Source organism: Schistocerca gregaria, chromosome 2 (assembly GCF_023897955.1).
Source record: "Schistocerca gregaria isolate iqSchGreg1 chromosome 2, iqSchGreg1.2, whole genome shotgun sequence".
Taxonomy (NCBI): Eukaryota; Metazoa; Arthropoda; class Insecta; order Orthoptera; family Acrididae; genus Schistocerca; species Schistocerca gregaria.
The window spans coordinates 952,649,471-952,667,123 of NC_064921.1; the positions used below are offsets into that span (position 1 = coordinate 952,649,471).

General features: G+C 41.3%; 1 protein-coding gene across 2 annotated transcripts in view; it reads left to right on the forward strand.

The window, feature by feature from the left end:
* LOC126335426 (endoribonuclease LACTB2) overlaps positions 1-17,653 on the forward strand; it is an 81,658-nt gene that overhangs the window by 40,724 nt on the left and 23,281 nt on the right. For both annotated transcript variants that reach the window (XM_049998703.1, XM_049998704.1), the window contains exon 3: positions 14,943-15,060. In XM_049998703.1, coding sequence (XP_049854660.1) covers positions 14,943-15,060 — 118 coding nt within the window. The remainder of the gene's footprint in view (positions 1-14,942; positions 15,061-17,653) is intronic.

Here is a 17,653-nt window from a genome sequence, read left to right on the forward strand (position 1 = left end):
TTCGGGACTGTATCAACTGAATCGCATTCTCTGCTGGGGTTCTGACTATCTCTCATCATGACCTGAAATAAGTAATATCTTACCTACTATGCTATCAACTCCTCCCTCCCACAGCAATATTCTGCCACAAATCGAACCTACGCAATATCTTTGTCCATCCCTACTCCACCACTGCTCCCAACTCCTTGTCTCATGGCTCATAACCCTGCTTCACAGCCTGTGCCATCTGGATACTTCCTATCAATGCTAGTGTTTCTGACTGGCGCAGGTGGTAACTCTCCCTGCAATATATCCTGCATTCCTGTAATCCCCCCCCCCCCCTCCCCTGGCTGCAAACTTCCTTACTTCTGTCCTTTACCCACCTATCCCTTCCCTGCTCCCACTCCAGTACTACATAGCCTTCTATTCCACCAATTTGCCCATTAGTCTGTTTTCTTTTTTTCTCACTTATCTACATCTCTTCTTTCATGCTCCTCCTCCCCCCCCCCCCCCCCCCCCCCCACTCCTCCAAACTTCGCGACTGCATCTAGCAGCCCTACCCTGTCCCCACCATGTCTCGACATGCTCCCACTCCCACAAGCAGCACTACACCCTCCTCCATCCCTGACCTTACCCCACCGCCCTGAAACATTGGTCATATGTGTGAGAGTTGTACTAATGTGAATATGTGTGTGTCTTCAACATTAGAAGATGTTTTTTCATATGGCTTTGAAATTTCTTTCTTAATTTTTGTTAATGCAATGAATAATGAAGAGTGGCCAGAGATTCCTGAATCTATGCAAAATTTATAAACATCCTCAAATGCATAATTTATTAGAATTTTATCAATACACGTAGTTGACTGTGCATTTACTCTAGTGGGTTGCATGAAGTTTATTTTGAAGTTTTGTTTTTATTAAGTCAGCGAATTTGGACACGGCGCTGCTTCCACCTATGTTATTAATATTGAAATCAGCAGCTATTACTATCTTTTTCCTTTTTTCTTTACTGAGTTTTTCGAGCAGGCAATGAAATTTCACCAGAAAAGCTTCACTTGTAGCTTTATCTGGTACTATATAAATAGAAACTACTATAACATTTAGATCTCTCAACTCGATGGAATGTAGTCGAATTAAGTCGGGTGCTGCTGAGGGAATTAGATTAGGAAATGAGACACTTAAAGTAGTAAATGTGTTTTGCTGTTTGGGGAGGAAAATAACTGATGATGGTCGAAATAGAGAGGATATAAAATGTTGACTAGCAATGGCAAGGAAAGCGTTTCTGAAGAAGAGAAATTTGTTAAGATCAAGTATAGATTTAAGTGTCAGGAAGCAATTTATGAAAGTATTTGTATGGAGTATAGCCAGTATGGAAATGAAACATAGACAATAAATAGTTTGGACAAGAAGAGAATAGAAGCTTTTGAAATGTGGTGCTACAGAAGAATGCTGAAGATTACATGGGTAGATCACATAACTAATGAGGAGGTATTTAATAGAATTGGGGAGAAGAGAAATTTTTGGCACAGCTTAACTATAAGAAGGAATCAGTTGGTAGAACATGTTCTGAGGCATCAAGGGACCACCAATTTAGTATTGGAGGGCAGGAGAGTAAAAATCGTAGAGGGAGACCAAGAGATGAATACACTAAGCAGATTCAGAAGGATGTAGGTTGCAGTAGGTACTGGGAGATGAAGAAGCTTGCAGAGGATACAGTAGCATGCAGAGCTCCATCAAACCAGTCCTGGGACTGAATATCACAACAACAACAACAACTCGATACAGCAGCTTTCAAATATACACTCTTCATTCAAATGATTAAAATCATTTCTTATTTCATATTTTATATCAGAATGCCTCCCCCATGAACCATGGACCTTGCCGTGGGTGGGGAGGCTTGCGTGCCTCAGCGATACAGATAGCCGTACTGTAGGTGCAACCACAACGGAGGGGTATCTGTTGAGAGGCCAGACAAACATGTGGTTCCTGAAGAGGGGCAGCAGCCTTTTCAGTAGTTGCAGGGGCAACAGTCTGGATGATTGACTGATCTGGCCTTGTAACACTAACCAAAACGGCCTTGCTGTGCTGGTACTGCAAACGGCTGAAAGCAAGGGGAAACTATGGCCGTAATCTTTCCCGAGGGCATGCAGCTTTACTGTATGATTAAATGATGATGGCGTCCGCTTGGGTAAAATATTCCGGAGGTAAAATAGTCCCCCATTCGGATCTCCGGGCGGGGACTACTCAAGAGGATGTCGTTATCAGGAGAAAGAAAACTGGCGTTCTACGGATCGGAGCGTGGAATGTCAGATCCCTTAATCGGGCAGGTAGGTTAGAAAATTTAAAAAGGGAAATGGATAAGTTAAAGTTAGATATATTGGGAATTAGTGAAGTTCGGTGGCAGGAGGAACAAGACTTCTGGTCAGTTGACTACAGGGTTATAAACACAAAATCAAATAGGGGTAATGCAGGAGTAGCTTTAATAATGAATAGGAAAATAGGAATGCAAGTAAGCTACTACAAACAGCATAGTGAACGCATTATTGTGGCAAAGATAGATACGAAGCCCACACCTACTACAGTAGTACAAGTTTATATGCCAACTAGGTCTGCAGATGACGAAGAAATTGAAGAAATGTATGATCAAATAAAAGAAATTATTCAGATAGTGAAGGGAGATGAAAATTTAATAGTCATGGGTGACTGGAATTCGGTAGTAGGGAAAGGGAGAGAAGGAAACGTAGTAGGTGAATATGGACTGGGGCAAAGAAATGAAAGAGGAAGCTGCCTGGTAGAATTTTGCACAGAGCACAACTTAATCATAGGTAACACATGGTTCAAGAATCATAAAAGAAGGCTGTATACATGGAAGAACCCTGGAGATACTAAAAGGTATCAGATAGATTATATAATGGTAAGACAGAGATTTAGGAACCAGGTTTTAAATTGTAAGACATTTCCAGGGGCAGATGTGGACTCTGACCACAATCTATTGGTTATGACCTGTAGATTAAAACTGAAGAAACTGCAAAACGGTGGGAATTTAAGGAGATGCAACCTGGATAAACTGAAAGAACCAGAGGTTGTACAGAGTTTCAGAGAGAGCATAAGGGAGCAATTGACTTGGCAGAAAATCCTAAGAAATTTTGGTCCTATGTCAAAGCGGTAGGTGGATCAAAACAAAATGTCCAAACAAAATGTCCAGACACTCTGTGACCAAAATGGTACAGAAACAGAGGATGACAGACTAAAGGCCGAATTACTAAATGTCTTCTTCCTAAGCTGTTTCACAGAGGAAGACTGCACTGTGCTTCCTTCTCTAGATTGTCGCACAGTTGACAAAATGGTAGATATCAAAGTAGACGACAGAGGGATAGAGAAACAATTAAAATCGCTCAAAAGAGGAAAGGCCGCTGGTCCTGATGGAATACCAGTTCGATTTTACACAGAGTACGCGAAGGAACTTGCCCCCCTTCTTGCAGCGGTGTACCGTAGGTCTCTAGAAGAGCGAAGTGTTCCAAAGGATTGGAAAAGGGCACAGGTCATCCCCGTTTTCAAGAAGGGACGTCGAGCAGATGTGCAGAACTATAGACCTATATCTCTAACGTCGATCAGTTGCAGAATTTTGGAACACGTATTATGTTCGAGTATAATGTCTTTTCTGGAGACTAGAAATCTACTCTGTAGGAATCAGCATGGGTTTCGAAAAAGACGGTCGTGTGAAACCCAGCTCGCGCTATTCGTCCACGAGACTCAGAGGGCCTTAGACACGGGTTCACAGGTAGATGCCGTGTTTCTTGACTTCCGCAAGGCGTTTGACACAGTTCCCCACAGTCGTTTAATGAACAAAGTAAGAGCATATGGATTGAAGGGTTCCTAGATAACAGAACGCAGCATGTCATTCTCAATGTAGAGAAGTCTTCCGAAGTAAGAGTGATTTCAGGTGTGCCGCAGGGGAGTGTCATAGGACCGTTGCTATTCACAATATACATAAATGACCTGGTGGATGACATCGGAAGTTCACTGAGGCTTTTTGCAGATGATACTGTGGTGTATCGAGAGGTTGCAACAATGGAAAATTGTGCTGAAATGCAGGAGGATTTGCAGCGAATTGACGCATGGTGCACGGAATGGCAATTGAATCTCAATGTAGACAAGTGTAATGTGATGCGAATACATAGAAAGATAGGTCCCTTATCATTTAGCTACAAAATAGCAGGTCAGCAACTGGAAGCAGTTAATTCCATAAATTATCTGGGAGTACTCATTAGGAGTGATTTAAAATGGAATGATCATATAAAGCTGATTGTCGGTAAAGCAGATGCCAGACTGAGATTCATTGGAAGAATCCTAAGGAAATGCAATCCGACAACAAAGGAAGTAGGTTACAGTACGCTTGTTCGCCCAATGCTTGAATACTGCTCAGCAGTGTGGGATCCGCACCAGGTAGGGTTGATAGAAGAGATAGAGAAGATCCAACGGAGAGCATTACGCTTCGTTACAGGATCATTTAGTAATTGCGAAAGCGTTACGGAGATGATAGATAAACTCCAGTGGAAGACTCTGCAGGAGAGACGCTCAGTAGCTCGGTACGGGCTTTTGTTAAAGTTTCGAGAACATACCTTCACCGAAGAGTCAAGCAGTATATTGCTCCCTCCTACGTATATCTCGCGAAGAGACCATGAGGATAAAATCAGAGAGATTAGAGCCCACACAGAAGCATACCGACAATCCTTCTTTCCACGTACAATACGAGACTGGAATAGAAGGGAGAACCGATAGAGGTACTCAGGGTACCCTCCGTCACACACCGTCAGGTGGCTTGCAGAGTATGGATGTAGATGTAGATGTAGAATGGGGGAAAGAAATACAGTAGAAGAAGAATGGGTAGCTTTGAGGAATGAAGTAGTGAAGGCAGCAGAGGATCAAGTAGGTAAAAAGACGAGGGCTAGTAGAAATCCTCGGGTGACAGAAGAAATATTGAATTTAATTGATGAAAGGAGAAAATATAAAAATGCAGTAAATGAAGCAGGCAAAAAGGAATACAGACGTCTCAAAAATGAGATCGACAGGAAGTGCAAAATGGCTAAGCAGGGATGGCTAGAGGACAAATGTAAGTATGTAGAGGCTTATCTCACTAGGGGTAAGATAGATACTGCCTACAGGAAAATTAAAGAGACCTTTGGAGATAGGAGAACCACTTGTATCAAGAGCTCGGATGGAAACCCAGTTCTAAGCAAAGAAGATAAAGCAGAAAGGTGGAAGGAGTATTTAGAGGGTCTATACAAAGGCGATATACTTGAGGACAATATTATGGAATTGGAAGAGGATGTAGATGAAGATGAAATGGGAGATATGATACTGCGTGTAGAGTCTGACAGAGCACTGAAAGACCTGAGTCGAAACAAGGCCCCCTGGAGTAGACAACATTCCATTGGAACTACTGACGGCCTCGGGAGAGCCAGTCCTTACAAAACTCTACCGTCTGGTGAGCAAGATGTATGAGACAGGCGAAATACCCTCAGACTTCAAGAAGAATATAATAATTCCAATCCCAAAGACAGCAGGTGTTGACAGATGTGAAATATACCGAACTATCAGTTTAATAAGTCACAGCTACAAAATACTAAAACGAATTCTTTACAGACGAATGGAAAAACTAGTAGAAGCTGACCTCGGGGAAGATCAGTTTGGCTTCCGTATAAATGTTGGAACATGTGAGGCAATACTGACCCTACGACTTATCTTAGAAGAAAGATTAAGGAAAGGCAAACCTACGTTTCTAGCGTTTGTAGACTTAGAGAAAGCTTTTGACAATGTTGACTAGAATACTCTCTTTCAAATTCTGAAGGTGGCAGGGGTAAAATACAGGGAACGAAAGGCTATTTACAATTTGTACAGAAACCAGATGGCAGTTATAAGAGTCGAGGGGCATGAAAGGGAAGCAGTGGTTGTGAAGGGAGTGAGACAAGGTTGTAGTCTCTCCCCGATGTTATTCAATCTGTATATTGAGCAAGCAGTAAAGGAAACAAAAGAAAAATTTGGAGTAGGTATTAAAATCCATGGAGAAGAAATAAAAACTTTGAGGTTTGCCGATGACATTGTAATTCTGTCAGAGACAGCAAAGGACTTGGAAGAGCAGTTGAACGGAATGGATAGTGTCTTGAAAGGAGGATATAAAATGAACATCAACAAAAGCAAAACGAGGATAATGGAATGTAGTCGAATTAAGTCGGGTGATGTTGAGGGTATTAGATTAGGAAATGAGACACTTAAAGTAGTAAAGGAGTTTTGCTATTTGGGGAGCAAAATAACTGATGATGGTCGAAGTAGAGAGGATATAAAATGTAGACTGGCAATGGCAAGGAAAGTGTTTCTGAAAAAGAGAAATTTGTTCACATCGAGTATAGATTTAAGTGTCAGGAAGTCATTTCTGAAAGTATTTGCATGGAGTGCAGCCATGTATGGAAGTGAAACATGGACGATAAATAGTTTGAACAAGAAGAGAATAGAAGCTTTCGAAATGTGGTGCTACAGAAGAATGCTGAAGATTAAATGGGTAGATCACATAGCTAATGAGGAAGTATTGAATAGGATTGGGGAGAAGAGAAGTTTGTGGTACAACTTGACCAGAAGAAGGGATCGGTTGGTAGGACATGTTCTGAGGCATCAAGGGATCACCAACTTAGTATTGGAGGGCACCGTGGAGGGTAAAAATCGTAGAGGGAGACCAAGAGATGAATACAGTAAGCAGATCCAGAAGGACGTAGGTTGCAGTAGGTACTGGGAGATGAAGCAGCTTGCACAGGGTAGAGTAGCTTGGAGAGCTGCATCAAAACCAGTCTCAGGACTGAAAACCACAACAACAACAACATATCAGAATGAGTAATTCTGTAAGAGCCTTTGTGTGATTTCTCTCGTCTATAAAAGCTGTTGCCTAATTTGAAATTTTCAATTTTATAATCCTTTTAGTATTGTCAGATGTAGTCAATGTTCATTGAGGCAAATAATTTTGAAATTTCTATGTTCAGATAGAGTAATTTGTAATTCATCCACTTTATGACTTTTGTTTGAAAAGTCAGCACTTATACCATTTATATTCAAGTGCATTATGAAGGGACATTCTTTTCTAATTATGATCTCAAGAATACTCTTCCTTGAGTACTGTTTCAGTCTTGCCATTTCTGTTACCAAACACTGTTTCTATCCCCATTTCTTATAAGTTTCCCCTATTTGCTGGAACCATCATCTATATAATAGCCTAGCAGAGGGCTTCTAGATGAGTGATGAACAAGTGAAAAGCTCAGACTGCTATGATGGCTTTTAATGGCAGCATGATGCTCCAGGGGATACCCACCAAATGTAGTGCGGTCCACTCCACTAGGGCCAGTGGTCAACCTCTTGCGAAATATCAGTATGAGCGTTTGATGCCATATCCCTCTCTTTGGGTTTTGGTGTATAGATCAGAAGTAACCTGAATGGTGCCATCTGGGTTGCTGGGAGGGCAGAGTGCTTGCTCTGGTGTCAGTGGATCAGCCATTCCCTGGCACTAAATTTTGTTGGCCTGCATCTGACAGTCTGGGTTCGGTCTATATGATGCTTAGGTACAGCAAAGTGTGGCAGTACTCAGTTTTGCCTCAGTTGATGATCCTGGCTGCAGCAGATAGCCTAGTGGCTGGCACTAAATTTTGTTGGCCTGCATCTGACAGTCTGGGTTCAGTCTATATGATGCTTAGGTACAGCAAAGTGTGGCAGTACTCAGTTTTGCCTCAGTTGATGATCCTGGCTGCAGCAGATAGCCTAGTGGCTGGCACTAAATTTTGTTGGCCTGCATCTGACAGTCTGGGTTCAGTCTATATGATGCTTAGGTACAGCAAAGTGTGGCAGTACTCAGTTTTGCCTCAGTTGATGATCCTGGCTGTAGCAGATAGCCTAGTGGCTGTGGAGCATGCACATTATGGATCAGTGGCATGGAAAGGGTGTTGGAGGCACACGTGTCCACTTTGGTCACAACTGGTCCTGGCATCATATTTGTGGACCTAAGTTGCATATAAGGTGGCTCTAGGAAGCTGCCACTAGAGCAGTCCTCTGACCCGGTGCTTTCCTAGAAGTGTTTGCCCACACTGGGATGCCGGGCGAGAAGACACGGAATATGTTACTTGGGGCAGTTTCCCTTCTGGGTGCAGCAAATGGAGCAGAATTTCCAGCCGGCAGCCAAACTAGATCTCTGCTGGGCTCTTCCTGTTGAGGGATGTCATCTTGTAAGTACTGAAAAACAGTGTTAGTGCTATCTCTATGGGGCTTCCTCCACTGATTGGTGCTTAAATGTAATACTGTCATTTGGTGCTTAAATGTCATACTCTCTGCTTCACCATTGCTTTGACAATGGATTGCTGCCAAGGTAATGTGCTGAATACCCTTCTTTTACAGATATCACTAAATTTCTTTTAGATAATTGAGATCCATTGTCTGACACTATGGTGTAGGGGAGGCCTTCTAAGACAGTGCCCTGACAATAAACTCTGCATGTTGGATGACATGGGCACTATTTATGGAGAATTGGATAAGGAATCAACCACCATTAAAGTCCACATCATGTGGGAAGATGCTTCTGTGTAGAGAGGCAGAGTGATAGTGAAGTATGGAGGGGATAAGGTTTGCATAAGCATGGTGACAGAGAGCTGGCAAACAGGTCTGCATTACCAAACTGGCTTGCTACAGACAATAGTCAGATCCATTTGACTATTGAACATCAAATTATACACTCAGAGCTAAGAGGAGAATAACAAATTTTGTAACCAACTTCGATTATTTATCTGTGTGAGAGAAATCATACTCCACATGTTGATGATGGTGCACCAACTGCTCCACAGCTATTAATTACTTACTCCTTGGTTCTACAGCCATTGAAGGGCCTTGACCTGCATCAACAGTACCCTGCCATTCTATACTGTCCATGGCTTTCCGTCTCCATCCTCTGACACCCAGTTTTTTCATGTCTTCTTCAATTCCATCCACCCATGTCTTTCTGGGATGTCCCTTATATTGTCTGCCTCCAGACTTGCCATCTAAAATCTTCTTACATGTTCTGTCTTTCTCTATTCTGACCATGTGTCCTGCTCAGCATAGTCTTCCTATTATAATAGTGGTGACCATATATTGTGCCATATATTTTACACAGAACCTTTATTTATTTATTTATTTATTTACTTATTTAAATGTCAAGTTCTGTAGGACCAAATTGAGGAGCAAATCTCCAAGGTCATGGAACGTGTCAGTACATGAACTTACAACATAAAAAGTAAAAACAGATAAAAATAAATGTTCATGAACCTGAAAGAAAATCAGTCCATAAGTTTAAGCAAACGCTATCAGCAATACAATGAGAATCATCTTAATTTTTCAAGGAACTCCTTGACAGAATAGAAGGAGTGACCCATGAGGAAACTCTTCAGTTTCAATGTGAAAGCACGTGGATTACTGCTAAGATTTTTGAATTCGAGTGGCAGCTTATTGAAAATGGATGCAGCAGTATACTGCACACCTTTTTGCACAAGAGTTAAGGAAGTCCGATCCAAATGGAGGTTTGATTTCTGCCGAGTATTAACTGAGTGAAAGCTGCTTATTGTTGGAAATAAACTAATATTGGTAACAAGAAACGACAATAAGGAATATAGATATTGAGACGCCAGTGTCAAAATACCCAGACTCGCGAAAAGAGGTTCGTGAACTCACACCACTTATTGCCTGAACCGCCTGTTTCTGAGCCAAAAATGTCCTTCTAGAATGGGAAGAGTTACCCCAAAACATAACACCATACGGCATAAGTGAATGAAAATAAGCAAAGCAGAGTAATTTACATGTCGAAATATCACTCACTTTCGATACCGTTCGAATAGTGAAAATGGCAGTATTAAGTCTTTGAACAAGATCCTGAACGTGGGCTTTCCATGACAGTTTACTATCTATCTGAACATCTAGGAATTTGAACTGTTCAGTTTCACTAACCATATGCCCGTTCTGTGAGATTAAAACGTCAGGTTTTGTTGAATTGTGTGTTAGGAACTGTAAAAACTGAGTCTTACTGTGATTTAACGTTAGTTTATTTTCCACAAGCCATGAACTGAGGTCATGTACTGCTCTACTTGAAACCGAGTCAATGTTGCACACAACATCCTTTACTACCAAGCTATTGTCATCAGCAAACAGAAATATTTTAGAGTTACCCATAATACTAGAGGGCATATCACTTATTATAAATAAGGAACAGGAGCGGCCCCAACACTGATCCCTGGGGCACCCCCCCCACTTGACAGTACCCCACTCAGATCCCACATCACAGCCGTTATCAACATTGTGAATAATGATCTTTTGCTGCCTGTTGCTAAAGTAAGAGGTGAACCAATTGTGTGCTACTCGCGTTATTCCGTAATGGTCCAACTTCTGGAGCAATATTGTGTGATCAACACAGTCAAATGCCTTTGTTAAATCAAAAAACACTCCAAGCATTCGAAACTTTTTGTTTAGCCCACCCAGTACCTCACAGAGAAAAGAGAATATAGCGTTTTCAGTTGTCAAATGACTTCTAAAGCCGAACTGTACATTTGATAGCAAATCGGGTGATATAAAATGATCAATTAACCTTACATACACAGCCTTTTCGATAACTTTTGCAAACACTCATGGCATAGAAATAGGTCTAAAATTATCTACATTATCCCTTTCTCCCTTTTTATAAAGTGGCTTTACTACTGAGTACTTTAATCGCTCAGGAAACTGACCATTCCTAAAGGAAAAATTACAAATATGGCTAAATACAGGGCTAACATGTGCAGCACAGTACTTTAATATTCTACTAGACACTCCATCATAACCATGAGAGTCCTTACAGTGATTTGATTATTGTCTCAATCTCACTGTTGTCTGTATCACAGAGGAGTATTTCAGACGTCAATCTCGGAAAGGCATTTGCTAAGAAATTTATATGATTTCCTGTAGATACTAAATTTTTATTTAATTCACCAGTAATGCTCAGAAAATGGTTGTTAAATACTGTACATATATCTGATTTATCAGTAACAGAAATATTATTACTGCAAACTGACTTTATATCATCAACCTTGCGCTGCTGACCAGACACGTCTTTCACAACTGACCATATGGCTTTAATTTTATCCTGCGAATTAGCTATTCTATTTACATACCACATACTTTTTGCCTTGCTAATAACATTTTGAAGCACCTTATAATACTGTTTGTAATGGGCTACTGTAGCTTGATTGTGACTACTTCTAACATTTTGATATAATTCCCGCTTTGTTCTACATGATATCCTCATCCCACTAGTCAGCCAACCGGGTTGTCCACTACTCCTAGTACCGTGTTTAGAATGTTCTAATGGAAAGCAACTCGGCACTATAAACATCTTGCCACTCTTGTTCCTTGACAAGTTTTGAAAAACTCTCTATTGCTGTTGGATTAACTTTCCTAGGTAGTTTGTAATTAAATACGACATTGGTTTGAGTACAAAAACCCTTTAGTGTTAAAATTTGTGCATCATGGTCTGAAAGGCCATTCACCCTTTTGCTAACAGAATGCCCATCCAGTAATGAAGAATGAATAAAAATATTGTCTATGACTGTGCTACTGTTCCCCTGCACCCTAGTTGGAAAAAACACAGTTTGCATCGGATCATACGAATTTAGGAGATCTACCAACATCCTTTTTCTTGCGCAATCTGTGCAAAATTAATATTGAAGTCACCACATAGAACTACTTTCTGGTACTTCCTACAAAGTGAATCCCAAATGCTAAGGATCATTTCCTCATTTACAATCATGGTCCACGTCTCGGCACCATACATAACAACCAGTCTTATAATTGTTTTATAAATAAGGATTTTAGATTTTTGTATTAGAAGCAAGCTCCTAAGCATGGGTAATGTCGGCAAAGTAGCATCTATTGCCTGCTGCTATTGTAGCTTTCTCCTCTGCCAATGTCATTTGTCTCTGTGGCAATCAATCCAAGGTACTTGAAGTCTCTCACTGTTTCAAACTCTGTCGGCTATCCTGAGATTTGGTAGGTTTCATTGGTCAGTCATTGCCATATATTTGGTCTTCTTGACATGGACTATCAGGCCAAGTTCCCTTGCACCTCCCTCCAGTTATTGATAGGTATTGGCCAGCACAGCAGCATTTTGTGCAAGTAAAGCCACATCATCTGTGTAAGCTAGGTACTGCAGTGAGTGACTGAAAATGATTCCTCCTCTATTTAACACTCTCTGACTTATAACTTTTCTAGGTAGAGGTTGAATAGCAGTGAGGAGATATTGTCACCCTGTCTCAGTTCCTTCATCACTTCCACTTCTCTGGAGATTTCACCGTATATTTTTACTTTATAGCTATTTTCACTGAGGCTCATCATAGTAAGTTTAATGCACTTCTTACGTATTCCAGCCTCTTCCACTACATTCTGCAATCCCACTCTTGAGATGATATCATAGGCTTGTTTAAAATTGATAAAAAGCTGGTTTATGTGTATTTGATGGTTAAATCATTTTTCAAGTAGTATGCCCAATGTGAATATGTTGTCAGTTGTTGACCTATTTCTTCTAAAGCCAGTCTGTTGGTCTCCAATTCTCTCTTCCACATAGGGAATAAGCCTTCCATATAGGATCTTGGAGAGCACTTCAATGTAGTATTTAGGAGAAACCTTGCTTGATATTTCTGGCAGTTTAATTAATCTTCTTTTTTATGTTGTTGTTGTTGTTGTTGTGGTCTTCAGTCCAGAGACTGGTTTTATGCAGCTGTCCATTCTACTCTATCCTGTGCAAGTTTCTTCATCTTCCAGTACCTACTGCAACCTACATCCTTCTGAATCTGCTTAGTGTGTTCATCTCTTGGTCTCCCTCTATGATTTTTACCCTCCTGCCCTCCAGTACTAAACTGGTGATCCCTTGATGCCTCAGAACATGTTCTACCAACCGATCCCTTCTTCTAGTCAAGTTGTGCCACAAATTTCTGTTCTTCCCAATTCTATTCAATACCTCCTCATTAGTTATGTGATCTACCCAACTAATCTCCAGCATTCTTCTGTAGCACCACATTTCAAAAGCTTCTATTCTCTTCTTGTCCATGCACATGCATGCATGCATCTTTAGGTCATTTATACAAAATAATAAACAACATGGAGCAATCCATTTAAGTGCTGTAATGTCTGTTTCAGTCAGAATTGTAGCATGATGTGACATATGGACACTTAACTGATTACAGTTTACAAGACACATTATATAAATAGCACAATAATACTTGCATTCTGCTTATACCCACAGGTTGCAGACTTACAAATAAAGCAGAGGGCTACAGTTTCGATATTTAAACTACACAAAATCATTATTCAAGAAAAAAATGGGGATAAATATAAGATATCCTGTAATTAATTTCAAACTGTAGGCAAACATTAAAGAAATAGCTGAAATAATATACCTCAGTAACAAAAACAACTACAATATCAATCACGCTCTGCAGTTTTAAAGTTTGGGTGAAGTACAGTCAATACGAGCCAGTGGGTCACAATTTACAGAAGCCTTCACATGAACTGAGCATGTCTTGTCACTAATTCTAAGCTGCCATAAGCTTCCCCATTTGTACCTAACTCTATGGAGATTATGCTGTCAGACTAGTGCCTTTTGCTTTTCTATAGGTTCAAATTTTTCTATTCTTTGTAGAGGACACAAAACGGCACAAAGATGGCAGGCTGGAGAATGTAACTCGTATCAGAGTCAAGTTGGCTTTTAGAATGGTAGCGCACAGCTCACAAAAGACAGGTACCCATCTTTGAGTCCCAGAGTGTTTTAGTTTGTCACTGCAGAATCACTCTAAAAAGGGAAGATGCTTTAATCTCATAAAGAACTCTGGGACTATGTAAAAACAAAAATCCTCACCATATTCACTCTGCCAATATCATGAGAGGCCTCTCAACAGACTGGAGCTCAAAATCAGTAAGCAGGTAATACATTGGAGCTAGTAGTGCCCTGTCCATGAAAGACAGGTGTACATATTTGAAGGATGATTAGGGTTTACCATCCAGTCAACAACAAAGCCTTGAGAAATGGTGCATAAGCTCAGAATGGTCACACCCACACCCACCCACCCACACACATGTGTGTGCGCACTTGGGGGTGGGGTGTGGGTGGGTCATATGGGTGTCCTGAGATATTTAGATTTTGGAATGACGAAATAATGTCTTTACTGCCTCTCTATGTTTGAAGGTATGTTGCTGCTATTCACTTTAATGTTTTATCCAACTGCATGATTAGCGTACTTTTGTTTATAAACAATCAGTAACCTCTCTGGGACTCTTTGTTGATGTACCTTACCCAGTTTGATCATATTGCATAGTTCTTTTATCTGTAACATGAATGGGTCTAATTATGTTTGAAAATTTGTGCATTTTCAACTGATCCTATTCTTGGCAGAAAATAAAACTGTTTATCTTCCTTGAATTTCTTGTGGTTTTCTTAAGATCCGGGTGTTAGTATCATAATATACTAGAGCATTATTTTATTTGTTGTCTGATGACGTTACTAAGAGGTTTATTCTCATTTTTTCAAATACAGTTTTACCGAATAAATCAAATAAATTGAACTAGAATTCTGAAAAAAAATTGGTAGATACCCAGAGATGAAAGAGACCTGGGATAGTTCTTTCACATTTTATTTTAGTACAGTTGCTGAAACAGGACAAATAAGGCAATTTTCTGCAAAAATACTCCCCCCGCCCCCTTTCCCCTGCCTTCCTTCAACTGTTAACTGTTCCTATCTTAGCAAAAGGTTAGTAGTCGCACCACTTTTGTTTCAGTAGTTTTAGCATTACACTTATGTTTTAATTAACTGTGATAGCTGTAACATTATGTCCCCTAAGACCTTATGTAACTGTTTTCCTTCTTTTGTTTAAATAACTAAAGACTGTAGAATTTGGAAGCACAAAAGGTTGGATGAACCTGATGATGCATTACCTAATGACATACAAATCAATTTCCTTAAAAATGGGGATGAGATATCAACAGAAGGTGCTACACTAAGGTGAGCCACACTTTGTTTCCTTATTTAATATGTAAGTTTACTGTGTGGTAGGTATACATTTTTTTCTCCTGGAAAGTCTAAGTTCAGCTGTTATTTTGCCCACCAGAACATTTTGTCCTGAATGAATAATTTTTAATTATCTGACTACTTAGATGTGATGACAATTGATACATTGAGTAAGAAGGGGGAAAGGGGCAAGTTGTGAGAAATAGGAGGGAGGAAGAAAGGGGACTGTGACAAAGAGGGAGAGGGAGAGAAAGAAGATCAAAAGAAGGAGGAAATGTAATACGGGGAGCACAATGAGGATGAAATGAAGGGCAGAAGACAGAGAAATATGGGAGAAGCTGGAAGGAGGAAAAATGAAGAAGGAAAAGTTGTTTCAAGATAAGCTGTTATTCAGAACACTTCACCAATCAATACACATGGAGTGGAATATTTCAATGAATATGATAATTCCATCTGCTGTATCCCAGTTATTTCATTAAATTATTTTCTTGTCATTTTGCCTTTCTTATACTCCAATATAATGACTGATTTGTACTTTATTCTGCTCTCTGTGCCACATCTCTGAAATTTTGTTTCTCGCTGACATAATGCTCTTATAGCATCTACAGTTTTGTTACATGTAACAAAGTACACAGTAAATACGATTACAGTCACTACACACCTGACGTACAGACATGCAATGACAGAAACAGTGGGAAAACAGTCCAGACCAAGTCTGGATGGCAAGCAGGTTCATCAAACACATCAAGGAACAGTCCTAATCAGCATGTGGAACCTTCATTGAGCATGAACAATGGAAAAAAGGAGTGGACCATGCTGCTCACATATGGCCATTCCCACTCAGTCAGAAATGGCACTGACACCAAGTGAGGTGGGCATTCTCATTTAAGTCTTGTGCTGACAAATGTGAACTCTGTGGTTGGATTGATGGTGGCGTAATTGGACACACTGTCATAGCTCTCCTCCATTTGTGGAACTGATGCCATAAGCATTGGAGGAAAAAGGTGGAATGCCAAGCAGGTGAGACTGCTTTCTGGGGACTGCTATCTGAGATGGAGAGTTGTGGCTGAGGAAGCCATTGGGTCTTTGCAGGCAACTCTATAGCAGTGGAGTGATGGCAGCTGTCTGCTGAAAATGTGTGCCTCCACTGGCTCGGCATCAGATGAGCTGTCACTATCACACCACTTGGCAATCAGTTGTCACTGGCCTGGTGAGGCATATGGCTGGAAGTGGCCCGGATGATGGCAAGCCAGGTGAGGGAATGACACCTGTGCTGGAGGCATGGAAAGCATGCTGTCTGTGGCAAGGAATGAGTGCAACAGTGACTGGGGAAAGGCTGATGGGTGGTCCTTTGGGAGGGCAGCATTTAGGCAGCTGCGATCAAACACTGGCAAAGGGTGCAGTGTGGCTGGCAGCTGCATCTGGATGTCAGTGGCACTCAATAGCTCCTCAAACAAAGATGCCCTTGTGGAGTGGTACTAGAAGGTGGACTCCCTGTCAGTGTCTGTTAAGGCTGTGCATATGATTGGTTTTGCCTCATCAAGGGCACAACTGCTTCCAATTATGGGAGGGTGGCACATTTCCAGCATCCATGGTGAACATTTGCCAAGCGAGCATCACTCATACGGTCACCAGCGCCCTCCAGGCCACCGACCAGAAGTATGAACAACAGGGGTGCCAAGAAAGTAACACAAAATGTGTGAGCACACCTCAGGCTGCGACACAAGGCAGAGCAGGTGCAACAGAATCTTGGTTTGTCGGCCACGGAAGATCTCTGCTGGCTTCTGCCATGTGGACTGTGGTCCTATAGGTGCTGAGAAACAGAAGCAACTGACTAATCTATCAAGCACTTTTTAATGTCTGTACATGATTCCACGGATGACGTAGTATGGGCCATGGCATGAAAGTTGGTGGCACTGCCTGCTGTTTGCTGCACTATTTGTATTCACGGACAATCTTCTCAATCACTGAGTTGATGACCAACAAGTAGACAAAACACTGCACGATGGCTTTTATGTGGGTCATACCCCAGTGGCCACGATGTAAGAGAGCAGGGATACAAGCCAGCACAACTGGAGGGATGATGACTCTGAAGTTGTCCAATTTGGTGCTAAGGAGAGTGCAATCAACTACCACCAGCCAATGATGGCGGAGAAAACAGATGTGGAGCAGACCAGACTCCTTGGTGAGCATGGGCTTGGGCCAACATTACACAAAAAATCAACCACCTGTTGGAACACAGGATCTTGTCGGGTGGCCTGCACTATGTTGTGGTCCAATAATTGAAGTCTATCCACTGTGTGCTGCAAGTGAGGATTAATGTAAAAACAGACAACTTTGGCTTTGTTGAAGGCTGGGTTGTGTCCCACAGCCAGGCATTGCAGTGTATCCGCTTTAGCATGCTGTGCTGTGAATCTGTAATGAACCTCATAGTGGTACACATTCAGAAACAAAGCTCAACATGGGCGTTGTTGCACAATCCTGTCAGGAAGTCATGAATGGGGGCCTGATAGTGCCACAGGCAGCTTATGGTGAGTGATGATGTGAAACTTGATGCCACTGAAGCCGGAGGGTATACACAATGGCT